This window comes from Chelonus insularis, unplaced genomic scaffold, assembly GCF_013357705.1.
Source record: "Chelonus insularis isolate UGA/USDA-ARS -01 unplaced genomic scaffold, ASM1335770v1 contig_10_pilon, whole genome shotgun sequence".
Lineage (NCBI taxonomy): Eukaryota > Metazoa > Arthropoda > Insecta > Hymenoptera > Braconidae > Chelonus > Chelonus insularis.
The window spans coordinates 32,191-52,218 of record NW_023276350.1 but is presented as its reverse complement, the minus strand read 5'-3'; the positions used below and the strand labels follow the sequence as shown (position 1 = coordinate 52,218).

General features: G+C 37.5%; 1 protein-coding gene across 1 annotated transcript; it reads right to left on the bottom strand.

Annotated features, from left to right (window-relative positions):
- Positions 1–19,123: 19,123 nt before the first annotated feature.
- On the bottom strand, positions 19,124–19,471 carry LOC118065904 (uncharacterized). Its single transcript, XM_035081538.1, has one exon. It carries the CDS (start codon positions 19,469–19,471, stop codon positions 19,124–19,126), a length of 348 nt encoding a protein of 115 aa, XP_034937429.1.
- Positions 19,472–20,028: the final 557 nt, after the last annotated feature.

Here is a 20,028-nt window from a genome sequence, read left to right as displayed (position 1 = left end):
TTATCATCTGAATAAATGGTTAATTATAAATGATTTTGATGATGGTATAGAAAGCGAATAAATATAATATACTCATTGAAATTGTGTTATATTGTAATCACACTTTTTTATACTTTCTCCTTATTTTGAATAAATAAAAAACTAAATTTTTATAAAATTTTTAATTATTTATTTTTATATTAAATAATAAATGATCATTAATTATTTTATTGATTCGAACGTTATTAATCATTCATTTTTTTTCTATTTAATAATTTATAATTATGAATAATGAAAAAATAAAAAAAAAAAAGTAACTCGACCGGGACTTGAACAGCCGACCGGCTGCACAGTTAGCAAGACCGTTACCGCTACGCCACGGAACCATTACGACAACTGGTATAAAAGTCCTTCTACTTAAGTTTCATCGAGAACTATGGATTGGAATTTTTCAACAATAAAAACGAATGGCGTCTTGCCACTAGGTATATTTATTAAGGGGAGCCTGCCCTACAATATATGTAAAAGTGACGGAAATCTGTGATTCCCAAGTTTAAAACTCCCCTTGTTAGAGACTCTTTGATGAACAGACTCTTCGATAAACATTGATGAATTCGCTGATCATTCAACAAAGAAGAACTGAAACAAGTCATCCTAAACGAGGTCGCTGAACGCGCAATCGCGTACCTCCCAGAAAGATTTTTGGCACTATTCAACGAATGCTTGACTCAAGGCAGATGATCTAATTATCATCAAAGATGGCAATTCAAGAGAAACCCTTGAAGCCAAAGGACAGGCAGTCGTTGACACATTACTCACTGGGTGCAAGAATGCCAAGCTCGAGCTATCGAAAACGAAGACGGAGGAGATCGCTATGAGAAGAGAAATCAAACTTAGAGGCAAGAGGAATTACAGGGATAAAAACAATCCTAACTACCAAAAATATAAACCACACCTCAGAAAAAAGAAAGACAGGCATTAATATAAACCGCCGAAGATTACTCTTGAGGATAATAAAATAAAGTACCCAGAAGCGGTTAGGTACCTGGGGGTCTGGTTCAGCAGAATCCTTAACATTTCTACACATATTCATGAACGACGGGCGCAAGCGGAAAACTTATTCCACCAAATAAGACGCCTCTCGCAAATACGTTGGGGACTTACTTATCATACCTGTCTAACTATATGTACGGGGTGCTTCCTGCCGGTGATTGCTCATGCGTCCCCGATATAGAGCGATTGTGCAATGCTAAAGATTGGCTGACGCTTGCGGCCGCACAGAGGAGCGTTTTGGGAGTCGTTGCGCATGCTCGCGCATCTACCCCAAGGGACGACCTCTGCGTGGCGGTGGGCGTCCCGTCTATACGCATAGCGATCAATGATCTTAATGCGCGATATACACTCCGTACCGACGAAGTAGTAACGTACAACGGCACTAGAATCTCCCTAAACGACAACACATCGTGCAAAATATGCCACTGAAGCAGATCCAACCTGCCCTAATTGCAATGGGGGAGATGAGGAAACAGTAGAGCACTTCTTGCTGCACTGTCCCGCATATAAAGACAGACGCACGAGTCTCATAGCGGTCATACGTTCGGAAACGAACGTTGACCTCAGATCGACATGGTCTGAAATAGCGCCAAAGTTTGTCCAAATGAAGGACACATTTAGGGCCTTCGAACAATTTGTCAAGGCGGGCGCGGAAGAGAAATTGTTCGAGAAAGTAAGAAGAATCCGCGAGGCGGTAAAAGAGAAAAGGAGGGTAGCGCAAACGGGAGCAGCAATGCCCAACACACAGAATCCTCTACCCCGTAGAAGTAGTAGGTCATTACCAGCGCCGTAAGAAAACATAGCTCCTGAACTTCATTCATCCACACCTAGGTGTTGTCGGAGCACCTAGGCACAGATTGCAGGCGTGCAATCTTCACAGAACACCTGAAACCTGTGGATCAAACGGATAGGGATTTCTCACTTAATGATCCTTAACAAAACAATAATAAACTTTAATATACTTCAGGGAACATCTAACACTAACTATTTTCTTTTTTTTAGCTGTTGACCATATAACGGTGCTCCCCTCACACCATAAACATCTGGGCAAGTAAGAAATCACGGTGTGTGGCAGATATATTTAAAAAAAAACTATGGCTTTTGTCATGTACATTTATGTGAATGCCCAAGAGCAGAGTTGGAATGATTCTCCGTTCCACCTACACACACAACAATTGAAGGCTCTTAACTGTGTTTTACAAACCAATTTCATCGTCTAACGCTGAATGTAAAATTGACATAATTAATGCCTCTTCAATAATCAGACGCGTGAAAATATCATCAGGTATTTTGATATGATATGCTTATGGTATTACAGAAACGACAGCAAGATAGCCGTTAACACGCGTTGAAGTTAAAGGTATCTCCATACATGGAGGTGGCCATGGTAAAGCCATGACAATGCGATTCTTGATCAATTACCACGTCGGAGAATCGTTGGTTTTATTGATAATAAAAGTGATCGGAAATTTAATCCGTTCAATTATGTTGATGGACGACAAATTCCCTCAAATCCTCAACAGCTAGATTTCTCTAAAATTGCCCTGTAAGTTAACTGCAATCGTACATTATTTTCAGGAACAGGAATACATCATCTTAATGAGGGAAATAGAATTAGCTGCACTGATTATCCAAACGACTATTGTTTATTTGCTTTTGCCTTGACACCTAATCTCTTAGCGAATAGTAATACACACTGGAATTTGATCCACCATGGCAGTGTACGTCTTGAGTTATGCTTTAATGACTCCCTAGCTTCAACTACAAACTGTATGATTTATGCTGATTATGAAAACAAACTTGAAATTGATTCATCTCTCCAAATTATTGTGAATTTTGCTGGTTGCGCACATATTTAATGAAATACAAAACTAATTTTGGACTTTAATGAAAGCTAACAGACATTATCGATTGTCTATCAAAATCATCCCGTAATTTTGGTAAGTTATCGAGATATTTACAATAAAACATTGCGTCGTGACATCGTGAGCAAACTTTTCAGTTCAAAATAGCGTGTTACTCGCACTTTCAATGTAAGTCGCGAGAGCGAATTAGTTCGACGAGAAGCAATAGTTAGATGGGGCAAAAAGTGCAGGTGACGTTGCGCCGAGTATCTACCGCCACGCCGGATGTGAAAAATTTTTGCATTAAGGAAATCATTTAATTGTTGGAACATTAATGGTTTCATTGGTACTACGATTTCCAGGTAAATTTTGACAGTTGTATGTTTTTTTTTAACTCACCCATGAACCAGTTTATATAATTATCATTGCGCTTAAGATTAAATTGACATTTTGATCTGTCATATGTACAGTACATATAATAGGCTATACTACATGGAATATGCTTTCGATCACCTCTATGATCAGGTTCATAAATACTCCCACGATCGGTATAGACAGCAAATAGCACAGGCTCTTTGAAATAAAAATTTTGAAATTTTATATTAACGCCTTGTTCTGGCAGTGAAAATCACGTATTGTTGATATTGATATGATCTTTTTGATTATTTCCATTCTTTATAATTCTTCTATCTTAAAATGATTTGAACATCTATCACATAAGATGAGTTTGTGGGCATTTTTAGAGATTTGATTTCTGTCTAATATTGAAAGATCGTTTATAAAACAAAAATAAAAAATTAGGTTAATATTGTGAAATATTTGTATGTCGCCATCTAATGGCTATTAGACTAACGACAGTTCGTTAGTTAACGACGATTGCTTGATGATTAGATTGTTTATAGTACCAAGGAAAGAGTTTGTTTATCTCCAGTTTTTAACTGCGATTTAAGTTGATTGCACAGATTCTTTCGTTATAATTAATAGCTATCAATCTTTAATATCTTTCGTAAGATATCTTTAAAATCTTTTTTTTTATTAATTTATTTTCTAAAGTTGTTATTTGGTCTTATTTTACATTGGTGTCAGAAAGTGGTTCGTTCCGCGTGCCATGAATATTGTTGTTTTGTGAATTTTGAAGAATTTAGAAAAATATTTAAAAAAAATCATGCCAAAAAGTCCAAGTCAAGGCAAACTCGAGCTGAAAGGAGAACTTAATATGCCGATTGTGTTAAGAACGGTTCAAATTGAGGACTTCTAGCTTTAGAGATGAGGTTAAATCGGTTAAAGGTAAGACTGAACAGCGATCAAATTTGTTTGGAGGAACGTTTCGAAAGAGGTCAAAGATAAACTCAAAATTGATTCACAGAGAAGAGAAATCTTGATACTAATAATAATAACAATAATAATGATGATGTCTGCATAATGTCTGGCCGAGGGTTGCTCCTTTCGCTACAATAATGGAATAAGTCCGTACAGCCAGCTTTTCCTCGTCACAGGTGATGGCCTTCTGGGCATGAGGAACGGATGTTTCGTAAAACATCATCACCTTTGCAGTGGGCTAACCACCCCTGCGAAGGATTTCAACAGGCTCCAAACAATAGACCTGCAACGGCCCCCCACAATCGGCCCTCTTCGGATGAGGGCCATGGAACAGTTGGGAGGGGCCTTATGATACGTCCCAATATGGATGTAGACCACGGACCACCCCTAAAGCGTCTCAGGTGGACAGAGGAGCTTCGACTCGATTTGATGCAGTGTTCAGAAAGATGCGAGCCACAGACCTCAGGCTATACCAGGCTCCTGCATACTCTGTGGTGCGAAATGCACCCAGAGTTACAACATCTGACGCAGGCGGCGCTCGCATCCAGGTTCGGTATACTCAGTCTCGACGGCGGATAGATGAGGAGTCATACTCTGACTCTTCAATATCAGACGCTTCAGAGACTGAGGACGAAGTCTCACTGACACCCGAGACAGCCGCACCGAGGTTGAGCATACTCCCGTTCCACCCTTCTCTCACTGTAGAACCATCATCTCAGGAAAATTACGCTCTCTGCAGAACACCTAGCTAGCGCTAACCAAGATCTCGACCATCGGGTACCAGATAGTGTAGACCTTTTTGCACTCAACAATGCAGTCTATGATGTGGCTCGATGGTTTACTCATGGCAGACGAACACCTGTCAATCCTGAGTTAAGCCTGAAAAGACGCATCGAACAGATTGCAACCAAGATCAAGAAGGCTCGACAGGGTGCATCTCGTATTCAGAGTGTGATGGATTACTTAAATACTTACAGGCCTTATACGCCAAGAATTCGGCGTATCGTGGCGAGTATCAGACATGAACATAACACTTTGAGTACGGCCGTGTTACTGATCCTAAAGGAGAGGTACACTGGCAAAATAAGATCGCTAATGGCCGTTAAAAAGTCATTAGCAAAGCGGTACAAGCGACGAAGGGACAACAGATTGTTTCAATCTGACCCTTCGCGCTTTCTCAAGCCGCAAGCTCCCGTCACTTATGAGCCTCTGAGTGCAGAAAGAGTCGAAACCTACTGGACCGAAATATATGGTCGCGCTAGTGCACTAGATATAGACACTCCAGCCCTCCAACTTTTCAGAGAATTCTGTGACGAACGTCTATCATGAATTCCTGGAGAGTTTCACCGAGACAGCATTGAAGAGATCAGGAATGCCCTAAGGGGCACAAAGAACTGGGCTGCCCCTGGGCCAGATGCAATCCCCACCTTCTGGTGGAAGAAATTGACGTCATCCCACCAGCATCTGGCTCGTATCTTCTCAAAATATCTAGGAGGAGATACACCCATTCCTGGATGGCTCGTTAAAGGGCGTACTGTGCTGATCCCCAAAAGTGGTGATCTGTCCAACCCCAAGAACTACAGGCCTATTGCATGTCTAAATACTCTCTACAAATTGTTTACGAAGATTTTGAAAGAGAGGATTTTTACTGCAATAGAACCTGTATGGAGACAGATAAACGAACAACGTGGCAGCAAGCGTGGCTTGACAGGTTGCAAGGAGAACTTGCTAGTAGACCGATGCGTCACAATGGACGCATACTACTACAAGCGCAACTTGTCAATGGCCTGGGTGGATTACAGAAAGGCATTTGATACAACATCACACGAGCTTCTCCTCTACTTGCTCGAATGCCTTTCAGTACCCCCTCAAATAGTGAGATGCATTGAACATCTGATGCCGCTCTGGAGGACACGTTTCACCGTACCATCTGGTGAAACAAGAGTGTCCACCAGAGCAGTGCCATTTAGAAGAGGCGTATACTAGGAAGATACCCTGAATCCTCTTCTATTTTGCATCTCACTGCTGCCATTATCTATCGCGTACACAAAGTCACACATCTATTTTATATGGATGACTTGAAAGTGTACGCGACAAGTCCCGGGTGACTCTGAACAGCCCTAGAGGTTGTTTCCGGGTATACCAGTGCAGTCGGCATGGAGTTTGGGTTGGACAAGTGCGCAGTTGCCCACTTAGTAAAAGGAAGATCGCCGAACTGGAGTGATAATGTCGAGCTTACAGACGGGAGCATCATAAAACATCCGGATGCTGGAGAGACATACCGATATCTTGGACAGGCACAATCCCCTTTACAGGACAAATGGCGACTTCAGAGAATATGGGGCTCTGAATTATCAGGCCCTAACGAAGTCAAAGCCACGAATATGCTCGCTGTCCCAGTCTTGCTATACTCATTCGGAGTTCTTAAATGGCTTCGAAAAGAGCTTAACGATCTGGACATTATCACGAGGAAAGTGATGACATTTCATTGAAGTTATCACCCGCTGTCTTCTGTCCAACGCCCATACTTTCCCCGTGATCTGGAAGGGCGTGGACTACTAAGTTCAGAGTGTCTACATAACTATTTTTTTTGTTGATCCATTGAAGAATTTTTTTTTTATTCACATGTTTATTTATTTATTGATTTATTTTTTATGTATATACTTGTTAATTTATTTATCCCTTATTTGTTTTTTTCCATTTTTTTTTATTCTTTTATTCATTCATTTGTAAATTTATTCATTCATATTGAGTCATATTTTGATTTTTTATCATTATTATTAATATCATTTATAGGTAGAGGGAAGAATGGGGAATGAATCACACCCCAAAGAGAAAAGACCTGTTGATGGGCTAAAAAATGCAGGAGGACGTTCAGTTATGAGGAAAACGGTTGATGCTAAAGGCAGAGGACGAGATAGAGGACGACGGGGGAATAGAGTTGGAGGAGGAAGAGGAAGAAAAAACGGTAGAGGAAGAGAAAGTGGTCTCTCACGGCGTAGCGGCGGTGTCACCCTCTTCCAGCATTTTTATGTTTAAATTTAAAATAATAATAGTAATTTTTTTAGTAATACCCACGAGAGCCTCTCTCTCTGGGAATAGATATATTTTAACTATTCAAGATCTCCTGACTAAATTCTTAATGGCTATACCTCTTAAGCAAGCGACGGCCACGGATGTTGCCGACGGACTATTTGACGAATGGATTTGTTATTTTGGCCCTTCAAAGGCCATACTAACAGATCAAGGAACGAACTTTTTGTCTAGTTTATTAAAACATATAGCTAGGAAGTATAGAATTAAGCAGTTTAAGACAACAGCCTGTCATCCACAAAGTAACGGATCTGTTGAAAGATCGCATCATGTTTTGTCAGAATATATTAAGCAATGTGCGGAAGGTTCGGATAAATGGGACAGGTGCCTGAAGCTGGCTTCATTCTCATATAATACCAGTCAACATGAAGGTACTGGTTTTACTCCGTATCAATTAGTCTTTGGTAAACTTGCGCGTTTACCATCCAGCTATCAAGCTGACGAACCTAATGAAACTTACGCTAATTATTTGTTAGAATTAAGTAAACGCATTATGCAATGTCAAAGGATAGCCGGAGAAAATTTACATCAGGCGAAATTAAAATCGAAAGAATATTACGATAAAAAAATAAATCCCCAAAATCTTAAGGTTGGGAATAGAGTATTTGTAATTTTAGAACCTACAAAAGGAAAAGGAGATCCACATTGGAGTGGACCCTATGAAGTTAAAGAAATCTTGTCTAATAATAATGTTAAAATAGAAGTTAAGGGTAGGATTAGACTTGTACACATAGATAAATTAAGGATATCCCGTATGTAATTGTTACAGATGCTAGTACTTATCGTTTGTGTGGCCGTTATGCCACAGGTAACCGCACTAATTGGATACGATTGCGGTGAAGGTACCACGAACATATCCACTATTTCTTCAAGGGATGTGGAAGAATGTAATATAACCCTTGAGAATGTAAGAAATGAAACTGTAAGTGTGCAACTACTTCAAGCAGTAGAAACACAAAATATTAATGTTATTGAATGTAAAATCGAAGTAGATAGGCTAGTACAATATTGTGGTATGCATTCGCATGTGTCAGCTGTTTCGAGTGGGCGCAGAGAATATTTACTTGAATTAGATTATAATCAATATAGAACTCTGCACGATACTGGTTCCATAAGAATAGCGGATAGTGTTGTCATTCATGGTATCGCCAAAAATTCAACTAATTTTCGTCAGACCATGTTCGCGGGCTCCGTGGGACCGACAGGAACGTGCTCCGGATCATCATACAGCGACGGGTTTGGTAGTTGGCAAGGAGTCATAGTAGACGCTAACCTTCGCATCACAATAAAAAGCTACTCAGCTCCTCTAAATATAAAGGACGAGCGAGTAATCACCAAATCGGGCACCAGATGTATCTACGAAGATTTAAAATGTCTTACAAGTGATGGATCGATGGCCTATTGGAGAGAAATCCCCACTGATACATGTAACTTCGATAATTATTTACCTTCTCGGCAGGTAAATATTTAATATTTATGGATTTATTTAATAATTAAAGTCGCTCTCCTCTTCGTGATGTATCAGGAGAGCATAAACGCGAGAAGGTATTGTTAGCCGTGCGCCCCACTCTGCCGGCCTCAAGGCCCCCGTCCATCCCGCCGCGCTAGCGGTGACGGGTGACCTTGCCGCTTGGTAACCTTAATCCTATTTTATTCGAAAACTACAAAAAGTGTAAAAATTTTATAAAAACAATAAATTCTACCTTAATGGCATGATTAATTTTTATTTAAAAGATCCCTGGGTTGTCAGGGAATCAATTTGATTATACTTAAAATTATAAGACTAAATTGCTAGACACTGAGTCCAAGCGCATGCGCATTAGCTTTCGCCTGCTGCACGTACATGTGCGTTGGACTTGGTGGTGGTTGTAACCTATCTGTTTAAAGTTGTAGATGTAATAGTATTTTTATTTTCTTTACTTAAAATCTAAGTGAAGTTCATCAGGACGTAACAGTTTAATTTGTACATTCATTGTTCATACACCTTTGAATTGTCTGATGGTTGTTTTTTCACCACAAACCGTCTCAAAACCGTGAATAGCAACATTCACGGTATACACCAGAGTTGTTCGGGTGTGCGATGTATATGTGAATGTCCGTGAGGCACTATGGCGTCGACGCCAGTTCAGCTTCGCGCCTAAAGACACTACAACTGACTATACTGGACCACTGGCACTGATGAGAGTAATGATGATGATTCACTTTTGTTCGTGTAAGTTGTCTGAGTCTATTTGACCGTACTTTTTTGTACAACGAGTGAGCTGACTGCAAAAATCTGCGATTTGACTGCGAACGATTGTACAGAGATGACCGCGTAATTTGCCTGGAGCTAACTGACGCCACAAGTGCTCGACCGCGTGCTTGTTGGCGTCACTAGGGCCGTAGAGTTGCCTTCCGGGCCATGAGGGAAATACTTCCCGATGATTGGTCCAGTGAGTTGACTGACGCGCTGGTGGACAAGTCCGGCATTATGAAATTTTGAATATTTCCCGACTCACTGACTTGGGCCCCTCCAAGTCAGAACAGAAGTATAATATAAACTGATATAATTGTACTGTATCTTGAATAATTGTTTTATGTTTCAAACTATCATTTTATTCTAATACGTTATAATAACTTATTCTAATCACAAATTATTTATTCTTATTTTCTTTCTCTAAAACATTAATGTTATTCTGTTATGTCCAGCATTACTCGCTCATAAAATTATTTCTAAAATTATAACAAATATATAGGAGAGGACTATACTGGATTTCTTTCGTTAAATGATAACGAAATCCTTCAAAGTATTTAGGTATTTGCGAACAATGACCGCACATTCCGCTGAGTCTAATGTTTGGAAATCCAGCGCTTTTCCATAAATGTCCTTACTTTTCTCCTGGAAACTAACAGGCCTATCGCTTGACGTTCACCTGAGTAAAAATTGCCCCAAAACGTTACTCTGGGCTTAGTCAATTGAAGCCAACGGTAAAACGAAAGTTGATGGCCCGCGTCCACTAACCGACCACATAATACGTTCTTTTCTTTATGCTTCTCCAGCATCCCGACGCAGAGTTTATTAACCTGAACTTCTCATGATCTGTATAAACACGAACAAAATTTATTTTGGGTAGCGCGACGCGTTGAAGAGACTAATGGGGCGTTTTGAGTTTTTACTGTTAAAAATCATCCGATTGAGTTCGGTATTCAATATTATTGTATTCACGTCTTTATTGTATTTTTTTTCTACTCTGATAAGACTGTGGTACAACTGAAGAGTATTACGTGGAGTACTATCGTTATTAACGTAACGCTACCTTCTCCCTTAATCCAAGTGCTCCACTGATTGCATTAATAATCTTTACGTGCCATTCTGCATCTGCAATTATACTGATCACCTGTCACTTTTTATTCAAACTCACATAGCTCTAAGACAGTGGTAAGTACACCTTTTGTTTAACTATCCATTCTCCCCGGAAAAAAAATTCTAGATATAATTTGATCTGTATTATTAGACTGAGAAACAAAGATACATTTAAATCTAAAAATAGCCAAAAATAAATAATTATATCCAAATATTGAAATATTCCGGGATAAATTGGGGTATTCGCGCCAGAATAAAGATTAAAAAAATGCGGGGAAGAATAGGGAAGTTATGGATGCAACAGGGGGTAGCACAGAGGGTGATAGTTATATGTTCTGAGTGCGATTTGGCTATGGGATCTAAGGGAATAAGAGGACGGGGATGGATGGTAAAGAATAGCTCAAAATATCGGGCTTTTTATGATAAACAAATTAACTATAGTTCATGTGAAGCATGAACTATGATAGTAAATGAACTATTGGTACACAGCGTCTATTTTCCATCTTTATCGTTTTAAATAATATATCTAGTTTTGGTTCTTACTATACCAGAGACACAAAATGGTAGTTTTAGCCTTGAAATTAGGCATGACTTTGAAAGATATGTAGCTGCAGATATAAGTGCATATATTCTCACTTATCTTTGTGTGAATCGTGTAACTCAGCTCTACAAGATGATTACGGAGCAAAGCAGAATACAATATGACGTAAATCAAACAAAATGATCGAATTCTTGGACCTCCGACGTATTAAGACAAAGAACGAGAAAACAATTTCCAGATGAGGACTTCCATCCTCCTGGAAACTAAGAGTTACGTTCTCCTGGGACTCCTTCAATCCCCGTAAGGCATCCAAATAAGGATACGCTCAGAGATCCTCATATTGTCTATAAAAAGATCTGTTCATATTGTCTTATTTTGAACTACACGTTTTAAAATTCTTAACATTGATTGAAAGTATAAAAAAAATATTAGTGTTCTGCAGTAATCTAGATGCAACCTGAACAGTCTACACGACCCATTTCCCAGAGGAAATCCGGAATTTATCATGAGTTAAAATTACTGTTCCTTTACAATAATTTAATTATTGTCGAAAAAAAAACTTTTTGTTAATCATGATGCATAGTTAGTACCTTTAGTTAAGTAATAATAGAAAATTCCTGTAAAATAAACTCCAATACCTTGCATATAACCCCTTTTCAAATATTTGTAGCAGATTTTCTAATTGACTTTCCTTTAATGTCAATTAGAAAAGGTTTTTAAATATTATTTTAATATTATTCTTGCCATGTTCATTAGAATATAATCTTATCACTGTCATATGTTGTCTAACATAAATGTTTTTTAAAAATTCGAATGTATTTGAGTTTATAATACATAAAATTTACATAATTATTGAAAACTATCTATTGACTATTCAATAGTTAATAATTTAATATAATTAAATAAGAAAATAATCCATGCTTCTCTCTACTCTTATTCGTTCTACTCTATTTTATAAATTTTTATTTAATGTATATGCATGAAATGTACTCTAATGTCTAAATTTTTTTCCAATGTATAGGTATAGTAGATACTCTGATTTTTTATTTTTTTCTTAATTTGTAAGTATAAAACATTTTCCAATTTCTGAATATCCATTTAATGTGCAGGTATGAGTAGTTCCCTTATGTTTCCAATGAAGTACTTCTTTTTCAAATGTAACTCTAAGCCAATTTACTGTTGTGTTTAGAATTAAAGTGATTATAATGTTTGAAGTTAAAATAAACTTAATGATCATTATTTTATTTTTGTGGATTAAACCTTGAGTCTGCTATCAAGTATTTTTTTCCAATATTATTTCAAATACATTTACTTTTGCATTCAGAATCAAAGTTATTATAATGTATTAAAATAAACTTGATCAATATTTTTGTAAAGTAAACTATAAGTTTAGCGGCTTGTGGACTGTTACCTTAAAGAGAGCGCATTGTGCACCAGGCCCTTGTGCTTAGCACAACACGCCTACCAAAGTGGCAAGTCTGTAGAGACTGCCCTCCATAACCTCGTAGGAGGCCTGGAGAGAGCCCTGGAGACAGGCAGGTCGGCAATTGGGGTCTTTTTAGACATCGAAGGGGCGTTTGATAACACACCCTTCAAAACTATGGGTGAGGCAGTTCAGAACTTCGGAGCAGACGTCACGCTTGCACGTTGGATCATGAACTTGCTCGCCAGTAGAACGGCCATCGCCTATTTAGGAGGTACAGAGGTTCGAGCTGCAGTGGCCAGGGGCTGCCCGCAGGGAGGTGTCCTATCTCCCCTGCTGTGGACCCTGGTGGTGGACGAACTTCTTATGAACCTGAAAAAGGCGGGCTTCAGCGTTCAAAGCTACGCTGATGACGTGGCCATCACGGTCACAGGCGACGATTTGGGTAGTCTGTCCCTCAGAATGCAGACGGCCCTCAACGTCGTTGAGAGATGGTGCCAGGTTCGAGGGCTCAGGGTTAACCCGAGCAAAACTGAACTGGTTCTGTTCACAAGAGGAAGGAGGACTGAGTTCAGGCCTCCCTCCATCTTTGGCAAACAGCTGAAATGTTCGGAAACAGTGTGCTACCTTGGAGTAACCTTAGATAGGAAGCTCCACTGGAGGGCACATGTGGACAAACAGGTCAAGAAGGCCACGGCTACCTTCTGGACCTGCAGAAGAATGTTCAGCGCTACATGGGGTCTGAAGCCGAAAACAATAAAATGGCTGTACACAGCTGTTGTCATTCCCCAACTAACCTACGCCTCCATAGTATGGTGGACCTCCGTCAGGAGGAACGCCTGCAGGAAGCAACTAAATAAAGTCTATAGAGCGGCACTGCTAGGTATAACGGAAGCCCTGAGGACGACCCCAACCCTAGCTATGGGCTGCCTACTGAGCATCCTTCCGCCGGAACTGATGGTGGAGGTGCTAGCGAAGAGGGCGGCCATCCGCTTGAGGAGCCATAGACAGTGGACGAGCTTTCGAGCTGGGCATGCGGCGATCCTGGGCCCGGAGGACTCTACGGGACTCAGTGGCAAAAAGGTCGATCGCTGCCCCAGGAAGCTAGAATTCTCACCCGGATACGAAGTCATCTTCATGGACAGACGGACCTGGCTGGAGGAAGGCGAGAAATCACTTACTCCCAAGGGGCCTGTCTGGTACGTGGATGGGGCGAAGTGTAAGGGGGGAGAGGCCGGAGCCGGAATCTGGTGCGGGGGACCACGGGTGGAGGAATCCTACACCCTGGGCCAGGACGCTTCCGTGTTCCAGGCAGAGGTGTACGCAATCCTGTTATGCGCTATGCATATAACCAAAAGAGATTGCACTGCGCAGCATATCTATATCTGCAGTGACAGCTATGCTGCCTTAACGGCTCTTTCGCAAGTGGCTACCTGTTCAAAACTCGTGGACCACTGCAGAAGGGTACTAAAACAAGCGGCATGCCGCAGCAAACTGAAGCTGCTAAAGGTACCAAGTCACTGCGGTATACGCGGCAACACCGAAGCTGACAGGCTGGCCCGTATTGGCGCCAGCGGCGGAGGTGACAGGGGCCCAGTGGAGATAAACGCTCCCGGGGAACTTGTGAAGGCGCTGGGGGACAAGTGGCTGCACAAAAGATTCACCAGCTACTGGGCGGAGACCTCGGGGATGAGGCACACCAGAGTGTTCATCAGGAAACCCACAACTCAAGTGAGTAGGGACCTGATCGAACTGGATAAAAGAAGGCTAAGAGTGGCCGTGGGCACCGTCACAGGGCACTGGCTAACTCGACGCCATATGAAGATGCTGGGACGCGGAGAGGAATCCGCGTGCCGGTGGTGTGGTGAGGAGGAAGAGACGCCTCTCCACATGATAAGGGAATGCTCGGGGCTAAGGGAACCCAGGCAGCGCCTGTTAGGGAACCTTGGGACCGACGCACCCATTCTTGAGACGGTCGGGACGGACAGGCTTCTGCAGTTTTGCTACGAGGCCGGGCTGTACCAACCCACCTAAGACCGCCTTTACCACAAGCTTGGACCCAGTACAATGGCCCCGTGGCTAAGTGCAGGGGTGGCGGGGCAGACTAAAGGAACTATAAGTTTGCTATGACGTATTTCTTGTTCTAATATCATACTAAGCTAATTTATTTATGTTTTGAAATTAGAATGTTTGACTTATGTTTTTCAAATAAAGGTAATCCAAACCGATTAATTATAAAAATTATTTTATTTATTTTACTCAGTACATGTTTGTTAGAAAATATTTATGTTGAGAATTAATCAATTCTCAATTTAAATTGCCAGCTGACAGGGACTGGGTCAATAACCAAATAATCAATATTTCTCAATCTAGTCACTCATTTGACTAATTTTCAGTGTCCTGTTCGACTAATGAAGCTTCTGTTGCCATTTTTTTCCTATTCTCATTCACGTGTACACGGTGTCTAATTCTTTTCTCTTAATTCTTCATTTTCTGAGTCAATCATTAGTACTAGTGCAACTTAAATTCACCGAAACCATTCACACTGTCATTCTGTAGAAGAAAAAAATTATATTTGTGGACAAGTTGTGCTACATTCACATAAGAAAATCAACATTCATTTTTGCATTGCATTGATAGGCTAACGCCACGTGCACAATCACTTCTTCTTGACTTGAGAAGCGTGTTGAGCTCGTGTCGGAGGTCAATAATACCAAACACACCAAGTTAAGCATTTCTTAAACATTTAATAAAAACTCAGTAAATCAAAAAATTACATTTAGTGATTTCCCACGACATTCAGTCGTCTTATTCAGTAACAAAAAGTCTATTAGCATATCTTGTGTATTGTTGGTGCTAAAAAATAAAGAAATTATATTTTTTAGAATACCTGACTTCTGTTTACTCTGTTTCGACACAATCATCCCCATCCTTAAACGGTTAGGTTATTCAAAGTTGAGATTTTCTCAACAATTTAAAACAAAACACCTCTTTTTTGGACAAAGGGCAACTTTTTTGGTGCATTTAGCTTAAAATGTCGTCCACATGTTAAACTTTCCATAATATTAAAAGCTGTTTTATCTTCTCCTTTAATATATTGCCTGATGACTTCGAATTTAGGACATCCAATGGACTCCAGATTGATATAATTCTTGATGTGTAACTTCCTCAACTTTGATTCTTCAAAATTGCCACCCTTGTAAGCTATAAATAATTATTTTTCTTCAGCTTCTTCGGCAATTTTTAGCAAAAATCTATCAAGATTTAATTGTTGTTCATCACCATATTGATTACAAAAAAGCATTCCATGAACATAATGCAAGCAAACTGCTGCAATTTTTTCATCTTCTTTTGATGAATTTTCAAACTTTCCAATTTTATAGAATCGTAACTTAACTTCTCCAGAAAAAACATTGATGTAACTCAATTCTTTGCATATAAAGTTCTTATCCACCATAAACCCCTCCATATCGATGATGAATTAAATTTTTTTTTCCATATTTAAAATAATTTTTCACAGGGTGTTTACACAGTTGCTTTGTTACACAGAATCACGTTTTTGATTTACAAATAATTGTCCTTCGTACGTAGTTTTCTTTCTGCAGTTTTATCGATGTTATGATCGAACGATAATAATATTTCTTTGAAATGACGTCACATACGACTATCAGATTACGTTGGAGACTAGTTTTTATTAACCATGTGTGATGACGTTTTAACGCCATAAAATTATTTCTTAGAAGCGACGTCACTTGAATAACAACGATAAAAATAAGGTGACCCTTGAAAGTAGTATTTTATTTCATATAAACATATAAATGGTGGCCCTGTTTATGCATTCTAATTTCGGAAGTCACCAAGTGAACATATGAGTTTTCAATAAACTAATGAATGAAAAGAAAGTATTTGAAAGGTGGATTCTTACTATATGTGTGTGGTAATACTTTTTAGTTTCAAGAAAATTCTGAAGAAAGTGATGTCATATGAAAATAAAACAATGATACAATTTAGTGACGTTGCGGGGTTGTTTTATCTCTCATATAAATAAGTGTATAATAGCTTTTGAACATTTTTATTTTGAAAGTGACTAAGTTGAAGTGAGTATAGACAACAAAACTGATGAACAATCTTTAAAAATTTTTAAATTTAATAAATTTTTTTAAAAAAATAAAAAATTAAATTCATGAATTATAAAAATAAGGAACAATTTTTATTTGTATATGCTAATCTTGAATGTTTACTTGAAGCGGACGATGATAATCAGAGTCATATACCATGCAGTGTTGCATTCTAAGTTCATTGTTCATTTGATAAGTCCAAATCTCAGTTTTTCTTGAATCGTGGTAATGATTGTATTAATTGGTTTGTTTTGAAATTGAACAGATTAGCTGAACATGTCAAAGGAACTATTGAACATGTTGTGCCAATGAAAAAACTAACTCTTTAGCAGCATAAAGATCATAATTAAGCTAAAAAATATCACGTTTGAAACCAAGTCTTTTTAAAAAATGAAACAAAAATTTATGATCATTGTTATTATACCGGTAATTATCGAGGCTCTGCACACAATAAATGCAATTTGAATTATTAATTGTCTCATAAAATTTCAGTGGTTTTTCACAACCTTTCAGGCTATGATTCCTATTTTTTAATTAAAGAATTGGCAAATTCGTTTGAAGGAAATATTAGTTTGTTGTCAGTGAACAAATAAAAATATATAACTATTACAGAGACAGTTGGTAGAGAATACTTTTGTACAAATAATAACAATAAAAAAAGACCTCGTGGAATAGCAATTAAATTACAATTCATAGATTCTTTTAGATTTATAGCAAGTAGCATTGATAAATTATCATCGTTTCTAGATGATGATAATAAAAATATTACTAAAAAGTTCTATAATGATCTTGATGAATTTAAATTAGTAGTAAAAAAAGGCGTCTTCCCATATGAATATATAGATGATTGGGATAAATTTAATAAGACTCAGCTCCCTTCACAATCAGCCTTTTATTCAAAATTGAATGATAAAAATATCTCAGATGATGACTATCAACATGCACTTACTGTGTGGGATAAGTTACAGTTTCAAACTCTGGATGAATATTCAGATTTATTTTAAAAATTGATATTTTCCTTTTAGCAGATATCTTTGAAAATTTTCGTATAAATTGCCTAACTGTGTACAATTTAGATCCATTACATTATTTGACTGCACCTGGTCTAACTTTTGATGCTATGTTAAAATATACTGAAATAAAACTTGATCCTTTAGAGGATGTTGAGATGTTACATTTTATTGAAAAAGGTATTAGAGGTAGCGTATCTCAATGTAGTAATAAATATGCAAATAATAATAATAATAATCATTACATGGGAGATAAATTTAATCAAAACAAAGATGAATCATATCTAATATTTTGATGTAAATAATCTTTATGGTGCTGCAATGAGTAAATATTTACCGACTGTTTCCTTCCAGTGGGTTACTGATAATTTTGATTTGAATAAAAATATTAATAATTTAATTTTAAATATTCCTAAAAATTCTTCTTTTGGCTATATTTTTGAAGTAGACCTAGATTATCCACAATCATTACATGAACATCATAAAGATTTACCATTATGCTCTGAACATTGGCAATCATCAGATAGTAAATGTAAAAAGCTGATGACGACTTTATTGCCAAAGAATGAATATGTAATATACTATACAAATTTACAACAATGTATTATACTTGGTTTAAAAATTACAAAAATTTATAGAGTTCTACACTTTAAACAACCAGCTTAGTTAAAATAATACATAGATTTGAATACAAATATAAGAGAACAGGCTAAAAATTATTTTGAAGAAAACTTTTCTAAACTCATGCAAAACGATAGAAAATGTGCGTAATTATCGAGATATTAAATTAATTACAGAATGGGAAGGAAGATAGGGCGCACAAACTCCTATATCTCAATCTAATTTCCATAGCAGCATTATTTTGATGATGATATTGTTATTATTGAAATGAAAGGACCTGAAGTTATGTTTGAGAAGGCAATTTATATAGGTTTTGCAATTCTCATAATTTTTATATTTTTATTAAAACAATTACAAGTTATAAAATATTAAAGTTATGAGTTATAAATTTTATATTCATAAGTTACAATTGTCATAGCTCGATTGCCATAGTTATAAGTAACAATATTCATAGCTCAATTATCATCGTTATAATTTATAATTATCATTTCATAAGTTCTAATTGATCTTTCATAAGTTATATTATCATTATTATAATTTATCTGATAATTATGAGTTTCTTATAGTCATAATTATAAGTTTTTGTTATAATTACAAGTTTAGTTTTTCAAACAAACTATATATCATTTTAATTTATCCAACTATTTTGTTCATTGCTGAACCCCAACTACTTTACATATGCTTGATTTTCACGTTTTTTCAGAACTTTTTCAACCTGATATACATCAGGATATTGGACTCTAATTCATTCATTTTTCTAAAAACCGCCTTTTATTGGTTAGTTCTGATAGTCGGTTAATTTATGAGTCACTGAATGAGTATTTTCAACTTTGCTGATGGTAAAAATTTCAGTGGTCCAGTTAGGAGTGTAGCCTCTCTCAAATACATTTTCATATTTACTTATTGGAACTCTATCACGAATTTTAAACTTATCTTTCTTCTTTTTTATTTTCACAACTTTGAGTTTCTTATAAATAGTATCAATTAGTTGCTTCTTATTGGCTGAAGTCACATCAATGAGTTTCATCTTAATTGTACAATGTTTAGTATTGTTATATGTTGATAAAAGTTTCGGTAGCAGATCAATCCATTTATAATTTCCGTTGAAGGTGAATTCTTTCCACATTTTGTTTTTAAATCGATTCGATTAAATCTTTCACAAATTGATGCTTTGAGATTGCTGAATGTTCAGTACACTTTGATGTTATACTGTTTTATAGGTCCTTCAAAATCCTTATTATAAAACTCTTTACCTCTATCAACGTGTAAATGCTTCAGAACTCTTTTTTCGATTAAAATAGTCATCATTGCAGCAGTGACATCTTTACCATTTTTAGTTTCTTTGGTATAGTCTAAGCGTATTTAGGGAAAATATCAATAACTTTCAATAAAAAGTGATATCCTTCATTGTAGGATTTATATGCAGTTATATCAACAAGATCAGCTTGTCAAGTCTCATCAAGACCACGTATATCCACATGTAGTCGTTGATAATTTCTTCTCACTGATCTATGAAGCTCTTCTAGATTTTGTTTTTTTTCTTGTTCATAGCAACAAAGCTTTAGGTCTTCCTTTCAATTTTTTCTGAACATTCTACTCCAGCTGTTTTAAAATCTCGGTATGTCCCAATCTTTTATTATTGATATCATATTGTTTATTGATTGTTAATTTAAATCTATTACC